At 48.3% G+C, this 20,130-nt stretch overlaps 1 protein-coding gene and 1 pseudogene across 1 annotated transcript; both read right to left on the reverse strand.

Moving 5' to 3' along the window:
• Nucleotides 1-1,524: 1,524 nt before the first annotated feature.
• On the reverse strand, nucleotides 1,525-14,278 carry LOC123278162 (equilibrative nucleobase transporter 1-like). The gene is given in 10 exon segments (XM_044750610.2): nucleotides 1,525-1,598; nucleotides 3,011-3,126; nucleotides 3,340-3,517; nucleotides 4,605-4,700; nucleotides 5,843-5,981; nucleotides 8,593-8,685; nucleotides 8,909-8,985; nucleotides 11,250-11,296; nucleotides 13,596-13,725; nucleotides 14,104-14,278. Coding segments are annotated over 10 exon segments (1,125 nt in total).
• A 767-nt stretch (nucleotides 14,279-15,045) lies between these two features.
• LOC123278161 (bone marrow proteoglycan-like) lies at nucleotides 15,046-20,059 on the reverse strand (annotated as a pseudogene).
• Between the last annotated feature and the right edge of the window lie 71 nt (nucleotides 20,060-20,130).

The raw sequence follows: 20,130 nt of genomic DNA on the forward strand, positions 1-20,130 counted from the left end.
GCAATCCAAACAGCCATCTGGAGGGACAGCTGTCCTGGCTGTACTGCAGCCCTGTCACGGATAACTAGGCAGCGTGAGAGGAGTGAGGAGAAGGCCCTGCTGGGGATCATCCTCGGGACAGAGAGTCACACAGCAGGAAGACTGCAGAACAGGGCGTGCAGTATGTGGCCTTTATCTGAGAGCAAAATTATATCTATATAGTCTGTCTTTAAGAAAAAGATCATTGCCTAAAGACAGAGGGAAGGAATAGGGTGCAGGGAACAGAGAGGAAATCTAAGCTTCTTTGAATGTATATTGTTTCATGGTTTTGGCTTTGGGAAAATGTAAATGTTTGATATACAAATGTTTAAAATTAAATTAAAATAAAATAATAGGAAGAGAACAAGCAAAGCAACCCTCCAAAATCAGGAACAAAATGAAGCCAATGAACTCAACTTTATGTCAAGTTGGTGATTCTTAAAAACAGTGATTTGACTGTGCATCCTCTTGTGGGATATATGCTAAGGAGGAGAATGGAAGGAAGCACGGAAGGATGGAAGGACAGAGAGAGAGAGGCACAGCATTCAGCCACAGTATTTTTATTAATAGTATCAACATTGCTAAAACCACTGATAATATATAAAACATACTTTTAAAATACTATACGTGTGTGTGTCTGTATAGTATTGTTAGGAACCAAGATTTTCAGAGGAAGAGAAAAAGAGATACGAATGTAAAATTAAGGAAGTAAAATTTGAATTAAAGTATCATTATTAGGCATTCATGACATATTTTTTCTTCCAAAAAATTATGTATGCTTTAACTCTATCCAAAGCGCAAAAGCAATGACAACCCAGGAGAATTAGAAATGCCACCATGCAGACTACAGTCTTTAAATACCATTTCCCATTAAAGGGACCCAGCGTTACTTGGAGAAATGGCTGGTTTCAGGTCTGGGATAGGAAATATACCTGATCAGATGGATGTGAATATCTCATTGTGCTAGAAACTAAAGACACTCTCTAAAACTAATGGGATGATGTCTAAAGGACACAGATACTGGATTGGTAAAGTTCCCAATGGCCAAAGATGTGACTATTTGAACATCAAAAGGAATCGTGGTCAAAATGGATTGAAACACATCAAGTATATTTAAAATGAGACTTTGAAAGAGAAACAATGAGTAGTCACCCCTGGAGGTTGCTAGGGCATCAATTCATGATTCTCAAAATTGGTGAAAAGAAGAAAAACCAAGCATTTATGCCACGGTAACAAAATAGTTAATAAGGGGAAGTTTTTCTTTCTAAAGGAATTCTCGCTGTTCAAAGCGGAAGGAAAGATGGAAATAGGAAATCACCAGTTTGCAACCCTAATAAAATACTGGGTCTAGGCATTGATTATCAACGGCTGCTACAATCATCAGGCGCACCCTCGATGGGAAACTTTATAATAAGTGGATGAGACTGACAATGTCTGAGCCCATTGATCAATCTTAACATGATAAGAACAGGACAATAGGTACCAGGGGCCTGCTGACGGGAGCCCTTAGGAAGCCCGCAGCTCCACCTCTGAATTATTCTTGCCAAAAATATGAAACTGAGTCTCCTTGAGCTTCCAACCTGTGTGTTTACAGGAAATAGCCAGAGAAACATTTTAAATCACACCAAAAGGATGCCAAATCCAAAATGTGGAAATGTGACAGAACAAACCATCCCATTTCTTCAACAAATAAACAAGGACAAAAAGCATGTGGGAGACGATGCTTATACGTGTAAAAAGACATAAAAGGCACATCAACAAAATATACTGTGTGGCTCTTAATTTGAACAAATTAACTGTAAAAAGACATATTTGAGACAACTAGGGAAATTTGAACAGAGTGCATAGTAGATGATATTAAGAAATCATTGAGGTTTTTTTAGATGTGATAATGAAACTATGGTGATATTCAAGTAAAAGAGGACTTATCCGTTAGAGGTACAAACTGAAGTATTTACAGATGAAATGGTTTGATGACTGAGATTTGCTATAGAATACTCCAGCAGGGTAGGAGAAGCAGGGCAGGGGAGTCAGGGAGGGGTGTAGATGAAAGTCATAGGAGAAATGTTACTCTCTACTTTTGTCCCTCCCCATCCCCAACCCCTGCAGGTTAAAATACCTCAGCACCCCTCTGTTCCTTGACTTATGTCCAAGGAGCTTGTCAAAGATTCTCGGCATGGGACACAGCCTGCCCCTTCTCATGGCTCTCTTTCCAGCCCCTTCCATACTTCTTTGTACCATGGCCAGCCTGAATTACTTTTTTTTTTTTTTTGCTTAGGAAGATTCACCCTGAGCTAACATCTGTGCCAATCTTCCTCTATTTTGTATGTGGGTTGCCACCGCAGCATGGCTGATGAATGGTGTAGGTCTGCACCTGGGATCCTAACCCACGAACCTGGGCCACCAGAGCAGAGAGTGCTGAACTTAACCACTACACCACTGGCCAGTCCTTGAATCACTTGAAGGGATTCCTCGGAGTCCTCAACATTTCCCTCTCTCCTTCACAACCTTGACCCCAACTTCAGCCCACCATATTCTTGGGCCACTCTCCCAGGGCCCTCCTCTTCATCTCCTCACTTCTGACTCATCCTTCAGGTTTCAGCTTAGATGCCACTTTCTCCAGGAAGCCTTCCCATACACCGATCTCATCCTCATCTGGAACAGGCTGTGTGCCCTTATTGTGTCCCCACAGCCCCATGTGGGTTTACTTCATGGATTGTAATGCCTAATTACTATCCTTTCTCTACTCTCTACACTGAGAACAAGGACATATCTGTCTTGTCCATTGTTGAATCTGATCTATGTCTGGCCCATAATTGGCACTCAGCGACTAGTGGTTAGACAGACAGATGGATAGATGGACTAAGGAATGGAGGGATAGACGGATGGATGCAAGTAGAAAAAGATTAAGAACAAAAGAGAAGATTGGCAGAAAGGTAAATGAAGATCTCTCCTTTCCTGGTTGCCTGATGCTCCCGAGCCCAGGTCTCACCTGTCTTGCTCGCTTTCTTCTGGTACCTCTGTTTAAGCTGGTCCATGAGCAGGCCATTCCAGGGGACACAGAGCACTCCGAAGAACTGGGTGATGGCAAAGACATTTGTGTAGATGCTGACTGCAGAGGGCAGAGAAGGGTTGAGAGATAAGAAATTTCCAGGACTGCCTTACAGGAGGGGACCCTCCCACCCTGCCCTGCCTGACCATCCTCCCCACATCCCTGCTCACACCTTTCTCTGGAGCACATAGCCCTACTGGGCTTAGCACCCCACACCGCTCAAGGTTCCAAGTCCCCAACTGGGATGCACAGATGGGATGCCTCCCAGCCCCACCACATACCTAGTGCCCTTGGCTAAGGTGGTGAGCAGAGAGTTGAGGGTGCCGATAAAGGTGTAATGCCACAATTGTATCATGGACAGCCACATCAGGTGCCAGGCAAAGCACCGAGAGAAAGTGTAGCTCCAGAAAGAGCGGAGCTCCTTCTGCTGCCCTGGATCTGGGATCTCTGACGGAGAATGGAGGATCTGGGCATGAACTACAAGGAAAGTGGAGGACGAGGGTGAACAACAGTGTAGAGGCCTTAATGGAACACTTTGAGGTCCACGTTCGCCTTCTATTCTTACCGCCCAGAACTCATCCGGCGTGCTCTCTGAGCTCCCCACAAGTGGGACATGCTCACCTCTACGCCTTGGTCATCCTGGCCCTACCACCATGAATGACCCTCCCCATGTTCTTCTCATCGACTGAAATCTGGTCTGTCTTTCACAGTTTGATTTCACCGACACTTCTTGCACTAACACTTTCCTGATCTTTCTCAGTCAGGATGGTGAAAAAAAGACAAGGAGAGGAGAAAGTTAGACATGAGGGTTAGTGGCTGACAGCTGTTGTCTCAGCTGCTCTGCATCCCCTTTCTTTCGGTGCCAGGATCCTAGTTTCTTCTGGAAATCTTCCCCTGCCCTTTTCATCATGGTCCAAATGGGCCTGTGAATTCAGTGTTCTGTTCCTCACCCAAGGTGGCCCAATCCGATCATTCTCCCTAGAGAGTGGCTGTGACTTTCGACTGGGAGCCCCAGGCGTATCCTGGTCCTGCTCATCCTGAGCCCGGAAAGTTCATTTTTCCCTTGATTCTGTGAGCTTCCCAGAATCCTGTTCTTATTTCTACCTCAGCCAGCAGTGGTTTGTGATGTTTGTAACCAAAGACCCAAAAGAGATGAGGAAGCAACAGAGGCGGTTATGGAAATGGAACAGTGAGAGGGCAGACCCAGGAGACCTGCAGGAATGGGGACAAACAAGGCAGACTTAGGACTGGAGAGTCGGGGGACAGGAAGGAAAATGAAGGAAGATCGAATTCAGGGGGTAGTGTGATAATGACGTGAGAGAAAGAAGAGAGGGACAGAAAGGAGAAAAGAAACAAAAATCTTGCCCCTGTCTGGACCCTCTATAAAGTGAGGGGATTGAGAAGACCCCACAGGTCCTTTCTCCACCTGACCTTTCGTGAGTGAGTTTCTAGGGGAGCTATGGAGATGAGGGACCAGATCGGCCGCCACAAAGACCAGGTTCTGAAGGAAACTGGGTTCACCAGCAGGGCTCACCTTCCTTTGGCGAAACGAACTCCAACTGTCCCTCCAGCTCTTTGGACTCCACTGTCTTCTGCTCCTCCTCCCTGCTGTCCCTCCCAGAGCACAGGCTGTGGAAACAGAAGTCCCCTCAGCCCAGCCCAAGGGCTGTGAGCTGAGCCTGAGTCTCAGGCTGGAGGGAATAGTGCAGGGGATCCCCCGTTTCACAGCACAGTGAAATCACCTCTTAACAACCCCGAAGCCCAAGTCACAGCCAGACCAGTTAAATCAGAGTGTCTGGGAGTGGCAGCCAGGCTTCCAGATTTTTTGAAGATCTCTGAGTGATTCTGTGATTCTGATACCCAGCAAAGTTTGGGAACCATTGGAGGCGTGGGCAGAGTAGGAGAGGCTGAGTTCACATCCCAGCTCTTGTTCTTCCTGGCTGTGGCAACACGGCTCAGACATAACCCTTCGGACCCCTATCTTTCACATTTGGAAAATGGAGCTAAGGGTATCTATCTGAGAGCATCATGCTGAGATGAAATTAGAGAGCAGTTGGGATCTGGCCAATAGTAAGTCAGCAGCAAATGAAAGCTCTCCCTCTACTGCTTGTGGGGAAAAGCTGCAAAAAGGGTCACATTTCTTCACTTCCTCTGTTCTCCACGCTTTGCAATGGAATTTTGTAGCTCTGACTATTTCCCCATCCCCTGTCTGCAGCGGGCCTTGTGAGCTGCCTCAGCCAAGAAAACACAGCAGAGATGATGCTGTGCCACTTCCAGCCCTGAACTTTAAGAAAGCTTGTGCATTTCTGCACTCTCTCTCTTGGAACCCTGGAACCATCACATGGACAAGCCCAAGCCAGCCTGCCAGAGGATGAGAGCCAGGTGTCCCAGACATCCCTGTTACCCTCAATGACCTCCAGAAAAAACTCGTGTGAGTGAGGTCATCCTAGACAAGCCAGCCCCTAGCTAGCCCACTAGATGATCAGAGGCAAGAATGAGCCCTGTCAAGATCATCTGAGCCTGTCCCTGATCAGTAGAACTCGTCAGCTCCCCACAGACCCAGGAAAAATAATAAATGCTTAAGGTTTCAGGCCACTGAGTTCTGGGGTAGTCTGTTATGCAGCAATTGCCAACTGACACACCCATTCTGGTCTTCCTCTCCTGTGACAGGTTTCCTCTGCCCTACTGTGACCACAACTTTCCCATCCCCTGCTTCCATCCCAGGTCACATGGGGGGCTCTGGCCCACAATCACTAGATCATAGTCCTTATCCATAGCGGTAGTTGGGGGGCAGCGGGTAGGGGATGTGCGCCCGGGGCAGCAGGAGGAAATTGTGCCCAACATGCCAGACACTGAAGACAGAGAAGAAGAGGAAGGAGTCCCTGAGGCTGATGCCCTGTTCATAAAGGAGCTGCAGATAAAGGAGGAAAAAAGTCAGTGTAGGGGCCAGCCCAGTGGCATAGTGGTTAAGTTCACATGCTCTGCTTTGGCAGCCTGGGATTCGTAGGTTCAGATCCCAGGTGTGGACCTGCACAGTGCTCATGAAGCCACGTTGTGTGGCATCCCACATACAAAATAGAGGAAGACTGGCATAGATGGTAGCTCAGGGACACTCTTCCTTAAGTAAAAAGAGAAGATTGGCAACAGACGTTAGCTCAGGGCCAATCTTCCTCACCAAAAGAAAAAGGTAAGGAAATTCTGACACATGCTATAACGTGGATGAACCTTGAGGACATCATGCTAAGTGAAATAAGCCAGTTATAGAAGGATAACTGTTACGTGATTCCATTTGGATGAGGTCCCTAGAGTAGCCAAATTCACAGACACAGAAAGTAGAAGGGTGGTTGCCAGGAGCTGGGTGGGGTGGGATACTGGAGAGTTAGTGTTTAATGGGGACAGAGTTTCAGTTACACAAGATTGAAAAGACTTCAATCTGGAGATGGATGGTGGTGTTGCTTGCCTAACAATATGATGAACTTAATGCCGCAGAGCCATACACTTAAAAATGGTTAAGATGGTAAATTTTATTCTATAGATTTTACCACACCAAAGAAAAGTCTGGGTAAGAAGCAGGAGCTGGAACCCCAGTTTCTAAGAATGAGTCTTGGTACAGGCTGCTGCCTTCCACCCTGGAAGCTAATTAATTACACCTCGTACACACATAGCCTCCCTGTCACCCCAGGGCCCAACCAGCAGCAGAGGAGGCAGCGTATTATCCATCCCCACAGTCTTATAGAGCCACCTAGTGAAGTGAAGCTTCTCAGAGATCTTCCAGCCTGGTGCTTTTTTTTTTTTTTATGGGCAGCAAAGTCCTTTTGTTCAAACAAAATTTTACACAGAAATTCAACTTATGAAACACATGAGTGGGGAGTGGCTCTGTCATCCTCCCCCTTATTCTCCTTGGTGACCAACATAATATCAAAGGGAGCCCCTCAGTGTTCCTCGACACCCAGTTTGAAAACCGTTGATCTAGCCCAACCACCTCACTTTACAGAGGGTGAAACTGAGGTCCAGAAAGGCACAAGGAATTGATCAAGGTCAGAGTGAGCAGCAGCAAGGTCAGATTAAACGGAGATCTCCAGCTCCTGCTCTGGCACGCTCTCTCTCCATCCCACTCCAAAGAGGGAAGAGAGGAAGGGAAGCACATCCAGGGGAAGGAGGAAGAACCTGGAAAGCAGTTCTTGCACGAGCGGTAGAAAAGCTTGAGTATGTGCCCCAAGGTTCAGCCTGTGGGCAACCCTCCAAGCCCAGGTGCTCAGTACTAAGCTAGTTTCATATCTGGATAGTGACTCCCAGAGATCCTCTTCTCTTGCCCCTGGCCCACAGGCTGTGCCAGCTGCCTCTGGCCTAACACAAAGCCCAGAGGGAAGTCCCAAGTTGGTCGGCTTGGGGTGTCAAGGACTCATATTCTTTTATTCCTTTCACTCATTCATCCTTAGTTTGCCAGCTTTTGTCCTCCAGTTTGTTTCCTCATAATCACAGAATGGCTGTCACACATCCAGCTATATTCAAACATTCAAACACTTGCCACAACATTCAAAGAGGAAGGGTGGAAAGGGGTACCAAGGAGGAAGGCTTTCTTTTCGCTCTGCTCTCATCTTCCAACAAGGAGAGAAATATCCCTAAAGTCCCCCTGAATACAACCCCTTCACCTCACTAACAAGGACTGGAGAATATGCCCAGCTTCACTCATCATTAGCAAGGAGGAAAGCGACTGCGTCAGTTGGCTTAGATCAATCAGGATTCATCCCCTGGGCTGGGCACCCACTGCCCAGATGAAATGTTAGCAATGAAGAAGGGAGAATGGCTGTTAGGTGGGCTACTAATAGCACTGGCAACAGCCCATCCCCTGATCACTAACATTGGCCTTTAGGTGAGCTGGAGAGGACTCTGTGTCTGCCCCTGCTGCCCCGACGAGCCACCCCCCACCTCCCTGTCCAACCCAGAAGCTCACAGGCACAAACACTCCCTTGCAAAGGGCCCCAAGCCTCTGCCCAACACTGCCCCAGGCACATCATAGCCATGCCTTCCCTTAGCCTCTGTGCAAAAATCCTACAGGAGTGTGAAGAAGGAGTTTAATGGTTACAAGCTCAGCCTCTAGAACCAGACAGGCCTGGGCTCAAGTTCAAGTGTCATGTTTTTTAGCTGCGGAAGCGTTGATGGAAAGAAATCATGTAAAGTTCACAAAACAAGTGTCTGGCATATATTAGTGCTCAATAAATGTGGGCTATTACTATTTTTTACGTTTTCATTTTTCTTTTTTAACTCAGGCACCACGACTAACATCTGTTGCCAATCTTCTTCTTTTTCCCCTTCTTCTTCTTCCCAAAGCCCCCCAGTACGTAGCTGTATATTCTAGTTGTGAGTGCTTCTGGTTGTGCTATGTGGGACACCGCCTCAGCATGGCCTGATGAGCGGTGCCATGGCCACTTTCAGGATCCAAACCAGCGAAACCCTGGGTCGCCCAAGTAGAGCATGCAAACTTAACCACTCGGCCAATGGGCTGGCCCCGTATTTTTTACCTTAATGACAAAGAAGACTGCCGAGGAAGAGTCAAACGCTCCATTGTAGAGAGTGATGATGGTTGAGCGGTGTTTGCCAAACAGGTTTCTCACCTGGAGAGAATGTGACCAACCTGAATCACTTATTTATTCATGAAATAAATATTTCCTATGCACCCAGCATGTTCTACGCCTTCATGATACCCAGACTCACCCTCCACCCCAGGAGCTACCACCCTGGCCTGGGCCAACCCCATTTAAGGTAGCCAATGTAGAAAAGTGCTTCTCCCTCCTTCCACCCTCCTGCCAGGTGCCTGGGATGAGGGCAGGCTCACACCTGCAGGTTGGTGATCAGAAACAGGATTCCCCTGACGGTGAGCATGGGCATGGCCAGGAAGAGCAGCAGGGCTGATTCTGGAACAATCAAACCAGAGGTGGGGCAGTATCATAGTGCAACCCAAACATGGAACCCCAAACTCTGGCTCCTACTTGCTCCAAATTCCCAACAATCCCGGGCTCAGGGCCCTAATTCTAGCATCCTTCGAGGTCTTATGGTACTGGTCAAGGCTCCCCCAAATGTCCTTGCAGAGGTCTCCTGAGCCACCTTCTTCCCCACCAAAGATGGTCCTTGGTCTGTGGCAGATCTGGATGTCTCCAGATAGACTCGAAGTGAAGCCACTGCTCCCTTCTCTCATTCAACCACAAACAGCCCCTTCTATTCATCCTTGACACTGTGGGGAGAGAAGTCTGGATTCCGTCCCTAAGCCCAGCTTCTTATTCACTGAATGACTTTGAGTTGGATTCTGAATCTGTGACTCAGTGACCCTATCTGTGAAATGGGAATAACAGTCCCTGCTCTTCCTGCCTTATGGGGTGTTGGCAGACCTCAGTGAGAAAATGGGACAGACTCTTTCCTTTGTTCATCAAACTTGAGCACTTCCTTCATGGGGCATTGTGCTTGGCATTGGAAACGAAGGATGGGTTAAGCACACTTCCTGCCCTTGAACAGACTGACCTGCAAACAAAGTACTATGATAGGTCTGGAAAGTGTTTGATGATAACAGAACTAAAATGCCAGGAGTTTGGAGCCCTTAATAAATTAGTCTTTCCAAACTACAGACTTCTTTCCTGATTTGGGCCATAACCCATGCCCATCCTATTATTTGCCAAAATGTTTTCTTTACGTTGACTCCCTTTGATCCAAAAGAAATCTATTCTTTTTAAAGGAAACTTTGTATCACTACTGTAAATGAAAAGCAACCCGTGTTGCTTGTCAAGAATAGAAGGGAATTGTAAAAATAAATACAATGAAAGGAAAACAATGTTATTAAATTGTAACTAGATGCAGTTGCCCTCAGAACGTTCCAAGCTTGAAACCTGCTCCTGCCATAGTGTTAAATTCATACCGGCCGCATGTCAAGACTTTCGTTCATGAAATCAGAGGACTGAAACAGAAATAAAAAAAGAATGATTTTTCCACCAGACAATTCAGTGCTTAACGCGGCATGGTTGTGCCTCCTAATGTCCTCTGAAGTAACTATTGTTCTATACCTTGAGAAGCACTGTAAAGTGCTCATTTTAGACTATTCATGCCATTTACCATTCAATTTCTGTCTTTATAAAAGGTACCTCTCTCCTAATGCACTCTCCTAAGGTTGGGTGAGATTCCTTTCACAATTGGGTCATTGTGGCCCCAAGACTTTTTCCAAAACCCAAAAGCCCCATTTTATGGAAGAAGGGACAACAGCTCCTCAAATGATTCACAAGGTGAGTGAAACATACCTAGCCACCACCTCCACATTCAGCCACTTAAAAATCATTCACAGGCTTTTAGATAAGATAAAGCTGGTTTGATGAGGCGAGTGGTTTTAAATAACTGGCTTGAGGTGCCAGGCTATCTCATGAGATCAGAGACACTCAGCCCGTGTTTACGGAGCACAAATGGAGACGACCTCATGATGCCATACGGCTTCAGCAAAGGACTACACACACAACAGTTATGTACTTTTACTTCCTATCCCCAAAATTGAACCACGCGATCTGATGCTGTGGAGAAATATTAGAAGGCATCTCTTGGCCAGCATAACCAAGATGCTAGGAGAGGGCACGGCCGGGGACCCCAAGGCCACTTCCCAATAACTTGCTCTGTGGCCTTGGGCAAGTCTTTGCAAGGGGTCTCTCTCTAGCCTCAGTTTTCTCCTCTGCATACTGGGGGAAAGCAGGAATAAACCAGATTGGAATTCCTAGACTTTGGGAATTTTATACATTTATAGACCAGTAAAATTTGAAAAGAAAACTTTTGACTACCAAGGATCATCAACTTTTGACCTGCTAAGTAAGGATATTTTCGAAAGCAGCTGTCATTCATATTATCATTTCGTTGAAATAAGAGAGAGAGAGACCATTTTAATACATAGAAGAGGAAAGATGTAATCTTTGGACCAAATTCTTCTCTCTGAGGCAATCCCTCCATTGTGCTTACTTGTTGCATTTCTCAGTAGGTGAAACTGTTTTCATAGACTGGTAATAACTCTCTCAAGGATTCTTTCAAGCTCAAAGTCTGTGGTTCTCTGATAACCTTGGGGGGTCAGTGTGTCCTGCCCATCAACTTCGGCAACTGCCCCACCCAGCAGGTGCCCCTGAGCTTGTGTCCCTCCCACCCCCCTGACAGCACTCACCTGCAGAGGTGAAGGCTATGGTGAGTGTGGCAGTGGTGTACAGAAATCTGAAACACAGAACAGGGGATGGAGGATGTTGTCAAGGAAAAGGAAACCTGGGGGACAATACCGAGAATTCTACTCACCCAATCTCCAAATTTGGCACTAGAGTGCATTCTCAGCCTGGGGGTTCAATGGGCATGGATGCCTCTGGACCCCAGGCTCAGAACCAGGTGCCAGAAGCCCGGATGTGATTGATATGTGGCCCTGACCTCACAAATGAGGGTATTTTGCTCCTCTCAAGGTCCAGGGCTAGACGGGGAAATCCTGGGCAATGAACTCAGCTAAGGATGCAATGAGTTCAGGAGAAGGTTACTGGGCTTGGCCAGAGACAAAGTGGGTGGAGCCAAGGCCCTCCCACCTGGGAGTCCCAGCAGGCCAATCCTCTGGAGAAAGGGGTTAGCGCCTGGTCTACAAATCAAAACCTTCAGTCCTAATTCCTACTCGCTGTGTGACCTTGCTCAAGACACTGCCCTTCTCTGGATCTCAGTGGCCTTTTCTATGAAAGGAAATGATTGGACTGACCTAGAACCCAAGCTTAAACTTGTAGGGTTCTGTGGTTATAGAACCACAATCCAAAGGTTATGGGGATCTTCTAGCAGTTTGGGGGTCTTATAAGACATGGGGTAATAAAAGTAGTGCCTAAGTGTGACATAGTGATTTAGAATAAGAAATGTCTATTTTGTCCTTGTCCCTAGTCCCTATCACAGGACTTCTAAAATCCTTCAAATTCCTCAGTGATAAGAGCACTAGGAGCATCTTTTGTTCTAATGAGGTGACTCTGGGTGGGCTCCTGGTTGGCTCCTAGGACAGGCTGGTCACCAGAAAGACCAAGCCATAATTAGAAGATTGGCATTTTCAGCCCCACTCCCCACTTCTCTAGAGAGGAGAGAGGGGCTGGAAATGGAGTTAGTAATTAATCATGCCTACTTGAGGAAGCCTCCACAAAACCCCAATAGTAGAGGGTTCAGAGAGCTTCTGGGTTGGTAAACATATCCACATACTGGGAGGGTGACACACTCCAACTTCCCAGGGACAGAAGCCCCGGGGCTCAGGACCCTCCCCGACCTCGCCTACATATCTCTTCATCTGACCATTCATCTGTATCCTTTATCACATCCTTTAATAAACTGGTAAATATAAGTAAGTTTTCCCCCGAGTTCGGTGAGATGGTCTAGCAAATAATCGAACCCAAGCGGGAGGAGGTCATGGGAACCTCCGCTGTGCAGCCAAGTCAGACAGAAGTTGTGGGTAACCAGGGGACACACCACTTGCTACTGGTGTCTGAAGTGGGGGCAGTCTCGTGGGACTGAGCCCTTACCTGTGGGATCTGACTCTATCTCCAGGAAGATAAGGTCAGAATTGAGTTAAATTGTAGGTCACCCAGCTGTTGTCGCAGGATGGCTTGGTGTGGGAACACCCCCCACACACACACATTTGGCTGTGAAGTATCATGTGTAAGAGTAAAGGAGAAACACAGGAAGGAAGACTGAGTTTTTCTTAACACATGGAGGCTGGAGAAGAGGGAGGGCACAGGGGGAGGAGAGGGAAGAGGAGGAGAGGGAGTCAAACACCAAGTGAGACGAGATAAAGTCATTATGTGCCAAGCACTTAAAGACCAAGGGACCTGGCTATTTCCTGGCCCAGCCAGCCCTCCAGTCCCTCTGACAACTAATCTCTCACAAGCATGCCAGGGGCTGCTTGCTTTGGGTTCTATCAGCTCCAAGCAGGGCACTGCTTATCACTCACCCAGGCCAGTTGGAGTGGCACCCTGGGTGAGCGAGAGCAAGTCCCTTGGCTTCTTTGACTCATCTGCATGGGAAACCCCACTGCCTTCCCTCCAGCCCCAGGGGAGCTGATATCCCACCACTGCAGGTCCCAGGAGACCTCATAGGCTGAGTCTCTAGGGAGTGATGGGAGGTGAGGAAGATGACAATTAAGTCTGAGCAACCTGGCCATGAGGCCTTGTAGGAGCTATAGACAAGGGTCCCCGGAATGAAGTGAGAGTGACATTTTTAGGTTTTGCTAATTTCATAACCCTGGCCCCAGACCAGCCGTCACAGAAAGCCTGTCACATAGAACACACATTCACACCTAGCAGAGGAAGGAGGCAAGGAAAGGGAAGTAGGGGTGTGGGAAGAGACCAGGTCTAGCCAACTTCACCCTCTGGGCTGTTTCTCACACAGCTGCTGAGGCAGTGCCTGGCAGGGCTGCCCAGTTGCCTGGCCCGAGACTCCCTCCAAGAGAGGCTAATGCCAGAAGAATTCCTCTTGCTCATCTCCACCAAGACTGGGCCTTTGGACTTACATGGCTATTAGACGGGCCTTGGTGGTCTTGAAACGGTCAAAGATGTAGCCGGTGGGGAACGTCATGAAGCTGTTCATGAAGGACGCCAGGGTGAAGATGAGCGAGAACTTCTCATCCTGGGATTTGCAGTCTGGAGGCCGGAAAGGGGGATCTCAGAAGCAAGAGTGGGTGGGCCAACCTCCCATCTAGCCCAGCCTTCCTGCCAGGTGGGCTCCCAGCCTGGCTCCCCTCCAGAGCAGCCTCTCCCATCTTGGACAGCTGGCTGGTGGAAAGTTCTCCCTTCAGTGAGCTGAAATGTGGCTGCCTCTAATTACCCCTCAGGAGCTAGTACTTCTCTCTCCAGGCACCTCCTAGACTGAGGTTGAGGAGTAGGGGACAGGGGAGGCTGACATCCCCTTTCTCTCTTGTAGAAAGGTTGGTAGGGTGGGCACGGGATGGAGTCCTCCCTAACCCTTCCCACCAAGTGAGAACCAGCCTCAGCCTCCTAGAGAAGTCATCACTCTCTTACCAGTCTGTCACGTGGCAATGCCCGTTAGCGTGGTATTGCCCGTTAGCCTGGCATTTGGTTCACACAGCTCCTCAAAGTAATGCTCTGTCATGAAGACAAACACCAGTGACACCCAGCCGAAGAGGATGCCTACAAAGCCAAGACATTCCAGCAGCCACCACACTTCAGTGGACATGAAGTTTAAAGATCCAGAAGGCCTCTCCCTTGGAGGGTCCACATCTTCCTAGTACCACCTCCATAAGCACCTCCCACCTCCCATGCCTTATCATGTTTCACCCCCACTTCCACATCACCTCGGTTCCACATGGACACACAGCTGCCACCAGAGGCGGGGGCTGGCTGAGAGCCCAGTACCAAATCTTCCATGCACTGCCATCAACCCAGTAAAAGCGCTGGCAGCTGCCCTAGAAGAGGGAGGAAGGGAGAAGGTAGGCTGAAGCCTGAGGCAAAGGGAAAGCAGGAGGTAGAGCTAGAACTGTCCCTGTCTGATCCTCTTGCTGCCTGCTGGGCATTTGCCTTCTCTGTTGGACCATCATGGACACAGTCCTCATCAACCAAAATGTTTATCCACAGTGTTCAGCACCATCACATTCTATGCATCCTCGTGACACACTCATCCTTCTGGCCCTGACAAGAGGTGGGGCAGGAGTTTCAACCCCATTCTAGAGATGAGGACCAAGGCTCATAGTCCTGCCCAAGTCACACAGACAGTGAGAGGCTGAGCAGAACTTGAACCCACACCTACTCATCTAAAGCCTTGGCTCTTCCCGATGCCTAGGCAACCACCTTGCTATCATGTCAAGGTGTCCAACTCTCCCCAATTCCTCAGAGGATCAGAGAGCAGAAGCACAAGAAATTTGCAGCAAGTTGAGCACAGGTTTGGGTCAGAAGAGCCTCCCCATTTAGTTCTGGGACCCTTCTTACCCAGCCTGTGCTCATGTCTCAAATCCAGACTTGACCCTGGCTGACACTTCTGGCTGAGCACTGGATGTGGTAGGTAAAGATGAGGTTATGGATAGAGACGAGTTTGCCCCAGTAGCACCTCTGCCAAGTATACTGCAAAGCAGGATAAAAGAGGGAAAATGGGGTGCTCCTCCTCAGGAATACACATGACGTTAGCCCTGGATCTTGCAGTCTCCACAATTCATTCCCCCACTCCCCAACACAATCATACAGCCATTTGAAGACTGGAGATCAAACTGTAACTACTGTTTCCACTTGACCCTCACTTCTTACCCCCTCTTAGCCACCTCTAACACTTCTGTGAGACTCAGCCCCTGCTGACACCCCCAGGGTCCTCAGTGAGGAAAATAAACAGTGACTCAGAGGCTGGGGACATCCCCTCCCTGCCTTCCTCCCCACACCTGGACTCAGCCTCAGCCACAGGCCACTCACCTGAGCTTGACTAAACGTCATGGATCTCACCACCACAACAAAGCGGAAGGTCTTGCATCCAGGGATGCCCACCTGTTTGACAGTATCCTCTTCCTTAGGGCACTGAAAGTCCTTGTCCACCTCTTCTAGGACTGAGACTGATTTGACAGCCCCCTCTTCCTCAGGGACATCTTCACCTCCAGAGCCTCCCTCCTCCTCTTCCTCCAGCAGCATCAGTCCCTCCATAGGAGCCTCCACTGTCCCGTGTTCTGCCATCTCCCCATCCTAAGGCAGGATCTCATTACCCAAGGGGCTCTCAAAGTTGGACGTTTCAGTCCCTGGCAGAGAGAAAGTCCAACTGCACCCCCTCACATCTTTTCCTGTTCCTCTCTAGAACCATGGACAGTTCCCTCCTTGCCCTAGCCATCAGAATGCTCAGCCTTGGAAAGAGAGGAACCTAGAACCAAGCCTCCATGAGGATAACCTAGCCTCCCACATGAGGTCATGGGGTGAAGATCAAGGACTTAGCATCAGGCCATTGTGGGTTTGGGTACTGATTCCATCATCTACTAGCTTTATTTCATTTGCAATATGGGTATACAATATTACATTCCTCATGGGGATGCTATGAGGATTAAAGGAGATAATGCATACAAAATGCTTAGCACAGTACACTAGGTGAGCTCAAAGTAAAAGAAAGTCATTATGGTGATCATCATGGCCATTACGTATAAAGTACAAAATGGAGAATGTCATAGTATAAATGAGGCTGCAGATATACAGATGTCCCATGGGGTCCCTCTAACTTTAGTTTCCACAGTCTCTTTTCCTTTAAATGCAGACATCTTGCAATAGAGGATGGCCAGCAAAAGAGGTGGCTTTGTGACTCTGACCCTATATACTTTAGAAAGGAGCAGAGGAGAGAAAGAAAGACTGAAGACTAAGGAGACTTACCCAGATGAAGACCTTAAACTGCCCCAAATAGAACCGCCAGAAATAGGGAGAGTTTCCTCTTGGCTTTTTCCTGCAATGGGGAACATAGTTTGTCAAACACACACATACACACACACACACACACACACACACCCCGCAGCCACACCATTAGGGGACATTGGGAGTGAGGTAAAGAAACAGCAGGTATGAACAGAAGCCAGGATGGGCCAGAAAAGCTAATGCTGAGCCCAGCCTTTGATTCTCCAGGATCCTAGCACTTCTTTCTGAATAGAATGAAGCAGACCATGAGGGGCAGACAAGGTTGGCTTTCCAGTGGACCTGAACGTGAAGAGGAGAATATTATTTTTATGTTTCGTACTTAGTAAGCCCCTCACAGTCTCTGAAACAAAGAGAATCCAGAAACAATGATTATTGGCCTTCCTAGGCCACACAGCACTTAGAAAGTAGGTTCCCTCCTCAGAATTCAAAAAGCCACATGTGCATCTCTGGTTCCCCAGACAAGGAGAGCTCTCGCATACCTCAGAAGGAATGTGAAAGGTAGAGGATGAGAATTCCTGTCCCTGCTGACACCTATGCAACCTGACAGCCACACACAATCCCAGCCAGCCCTCCAGAACCTCCCAGCCCAGGCCAAATGCCTCCCAGGAGATGAACACTTACTTGGAATAAGTTCCACTACCCCAGAAAGCACTTACCTGCCCAGAAGTCTTCCTGGGTCCTGAGGAATTCCAAAATCCCAGATCTTCCTTCTCTCCATTCCACAGTGACATTTTATGTAGGGACTTTGGAGGAAGTTCCCCAGAGGAAGGAAGGTTTGCCACAGCCTGAGGGAGGTGGGAGGGCTGATAAGAACCCTTCATTTCTTCACTTCCTTGGGGAGACCACTCATTACCCTCCAGCTTCTCTCCTGTCACCCCTTTCAGGAACCTGGGTGGCCATTCTCAGATGTCTCAGAGCCAGTGGTTCCTATCCTGTACCGCATTTCAGAATCTTCTTGGGAGCTTGTCCAAAATGCATGGTTCTCCTGCTTTATTGGTGGGAATGTCAACTGTCACAGACATATTAACCCTGAAGTATGTTTCATTAGCTTCACAGTAAATCAGCCTCCAGGAAAGTTGGAGTGTGGGCATGACCATGAGGACTTAGCAGAAACGAAGTTAACTGTAGATGAGGGCTGGCCCCTCGAAGGAATGTGCAGAGAAAAGGGGTGTGGGCAGCTTTGGGAGTAGTTTGGGATGATCAAGCAGTGGGCACTTGCAAAGGCCCAACCCCAGTGATCTCCCACCGCAAGGAGAGAAGGGGTAAGATTCCCACACACAAGGCCCATGTCCCTTCCCTGACTCTGCCTTCACCCCTCAGCTCCATCCTCAGGATGGTGGGATAGCACCACCCCAGGAGCAGCCTCCAGAATAAGGCCATGTCTGGAGATCTGATCAGCAGACACATCAATGAAGATGACACTGCATTCTCCAACCAAGAGACCCACAAGCATTCCCGGTGAATCCAGCTCTCAGGAGCCTGGGCTGGCGCTGAGAAGGTTCACTGAGGAGGAGATGGAGGCAGCGGTGTCCTGGAGGGACCCGCTTCCCCATCCCTCTCTTTTCCCACACTGGGCTGGTCCTCCTGTGGGTGCATCAGCCCATCCTGGCCTGAACCTGTGGGTGTGAGCCTGACACTATCCTCCCACAGCTGAACTAAGTTAGCGCTTCCGTGTGCAGGACTTCGGGTTGACATCAGTACTAATAAGTAGCTAACTTGTCCCTTCTGTGTCCTCGTGTCCTCAGCACAGTCACCAACATAATCACATGGACCCGCCCACCAACCCTGGTGAGCTTGCTGTGGTTTGTTATTAATCCTATTTCATAGAAGAAGAAATGTGTAATACATGGAAATTCAAACTGGAACCCGTGCTCATTCCTACCACTACACTGCTTCCTTAATGACTCTGCACAAAAGCCATCATTTAGTGACAACCTGCCATTGCCAGGCCGTGGGGTAAATGCATTACAGATCTTGTCTAACTCAACTTTTATTTTATTGAAGAAGAAACTGAGGCTTAGTAAGGCTAAAAAAATTGAAATGTAGAACAGGGACTCAGACCCAGAGCTTTGTGACTCTGGGGCCTGGGATCCTGACTTCTGTGCTATGTCTGTCCGGGAAAAATTAGCACATTCCTTGGCACCTTCTTTTCTATATGTGTTGGGTTCAACCAGGTTCTGCTGCAGTAACAAGTAGACTGTGAAATCTCAAGGTTTACTACACACAGCAGGTCAGACAGCCCCTTCCATCGGGTAGCTATGCCTACGGGGACCCCCAGATCCCCTGAGAAAAGGAAGATCATAGGGGGTTATTTAAAGGCCAGTTCTGGAAGAGCCTTACATCATTTCCTCCCACATTGCATTGGCCACACCTAGTAGCATGCTGCAGAACTCAACTTTTTTTTTTTTTAAAGATTTTATTTTTTCCTTTTTCTCCCCAAAGCTCCCCGGTACATAGTTGTATATTCTTCATTGTGCGTCATTCTAGTTGTGGCATGTGGGACGCTACCGCAGCGTGGTTTGATAAGCAGTGCCATGTCCGCGCCCAGGATTCAAACCAACGCAACACTGGGCCACCTGCAGCGGAGCGCCCGAACTTAACCACTCAGCCACGGGGCCAGCCCCTACAGAGCCCAATTTATGCAAGGAATACCAGGAAACAAAGTCTACCTCGGTCCCCAGCAAGAAAAAAATGGTGAACATTGCACTCTCTGCTTCCTTACCTCCTTTTCAATGGCTTCTCTTCTCCACAACCACCCTCTACCCATGGCCACTGAGAGTGACACACATCCTTGCCTTCTGTGTTCCTTCTCACAAAACATAGTTCTCGGCAAGTTACCAATCAACCTCCCAGAGGTATTAAGAGATAAGGCCCTTGGAGTTTCTTCTCCTAAGAGTATTTGCTCTTCAATCAAAGGCTATTCAGACTGAAAGGCCTTAAACAACCCAAGGAATGAATATATAATGGTTGAAGTCGAGCCCAATAACAGACAGTGCTGGATATTTGAGGGACACCTTATCTACCCTTGCCCGCCTCAAGCAAGCTTCCATCTGGAGACATCTAAGCCCCTCCTCTCCCTGCCCTCCCTCTACCTCCAGTCTTGGCTGGCAAGATATTGGGTGACTGGGATTGGCTAGAACCAAGTCCCCAACAAGGAGTTAAGTGGAGGCTTGCCATTCAGCCTAAATACCAGTCCAAGAGCTCCCTATGCAGAGCTTCCTTTACTGCCTATCCCTCGCACCCCCAAAAAGCCAGATTCTACTGTTCTTTTAGAAGCAGAGTGTCAAGAATTACTCTGTTGCAGGGTCAGCCCTGTGGCTCAGTGGTTAAAGTTCCACACACTCTGCTTCAGTGGCCTGCACTTTGCAGGTTAGGATTCAGGGTGTGGACCGACCCCACTTATGGGCCATGCTGTGGAGGCATCCCACATACGAACGAGAGGAAGATTAGCATAGATGTGAGCTCAGGGCGAATCTTCATCACACATACACGAAAAAGAATTCGCTTGTTGCAGTCTGCAATGCAGGGACCTAGGAGGGGGCCTCACCCCCAGGTAGTCCCCGTTCCAAGCCCTTGGGGAGACTGACATGCTGTGATTAGCAGCTTCCCGACTCAATCTGCAACCAAGGCTGAGGGACACACCTCTCTGTGGAGGACAGG

Source organism: Equus asinus, chromosome 17 (genome assembly GCF_041296235.1).
Source record: "Equus asinus isolate D_3611 breed Donkey chromosome 17, EquAss-T2T_v2, whole genome shotgun sequence".
In the NCBI taxonomy this organism is placed as follows: Eukaryota; Metazoa; Chordata; class Mammalia; order Perissodactyla; family Equidae; genus Equus; species Equus asinus.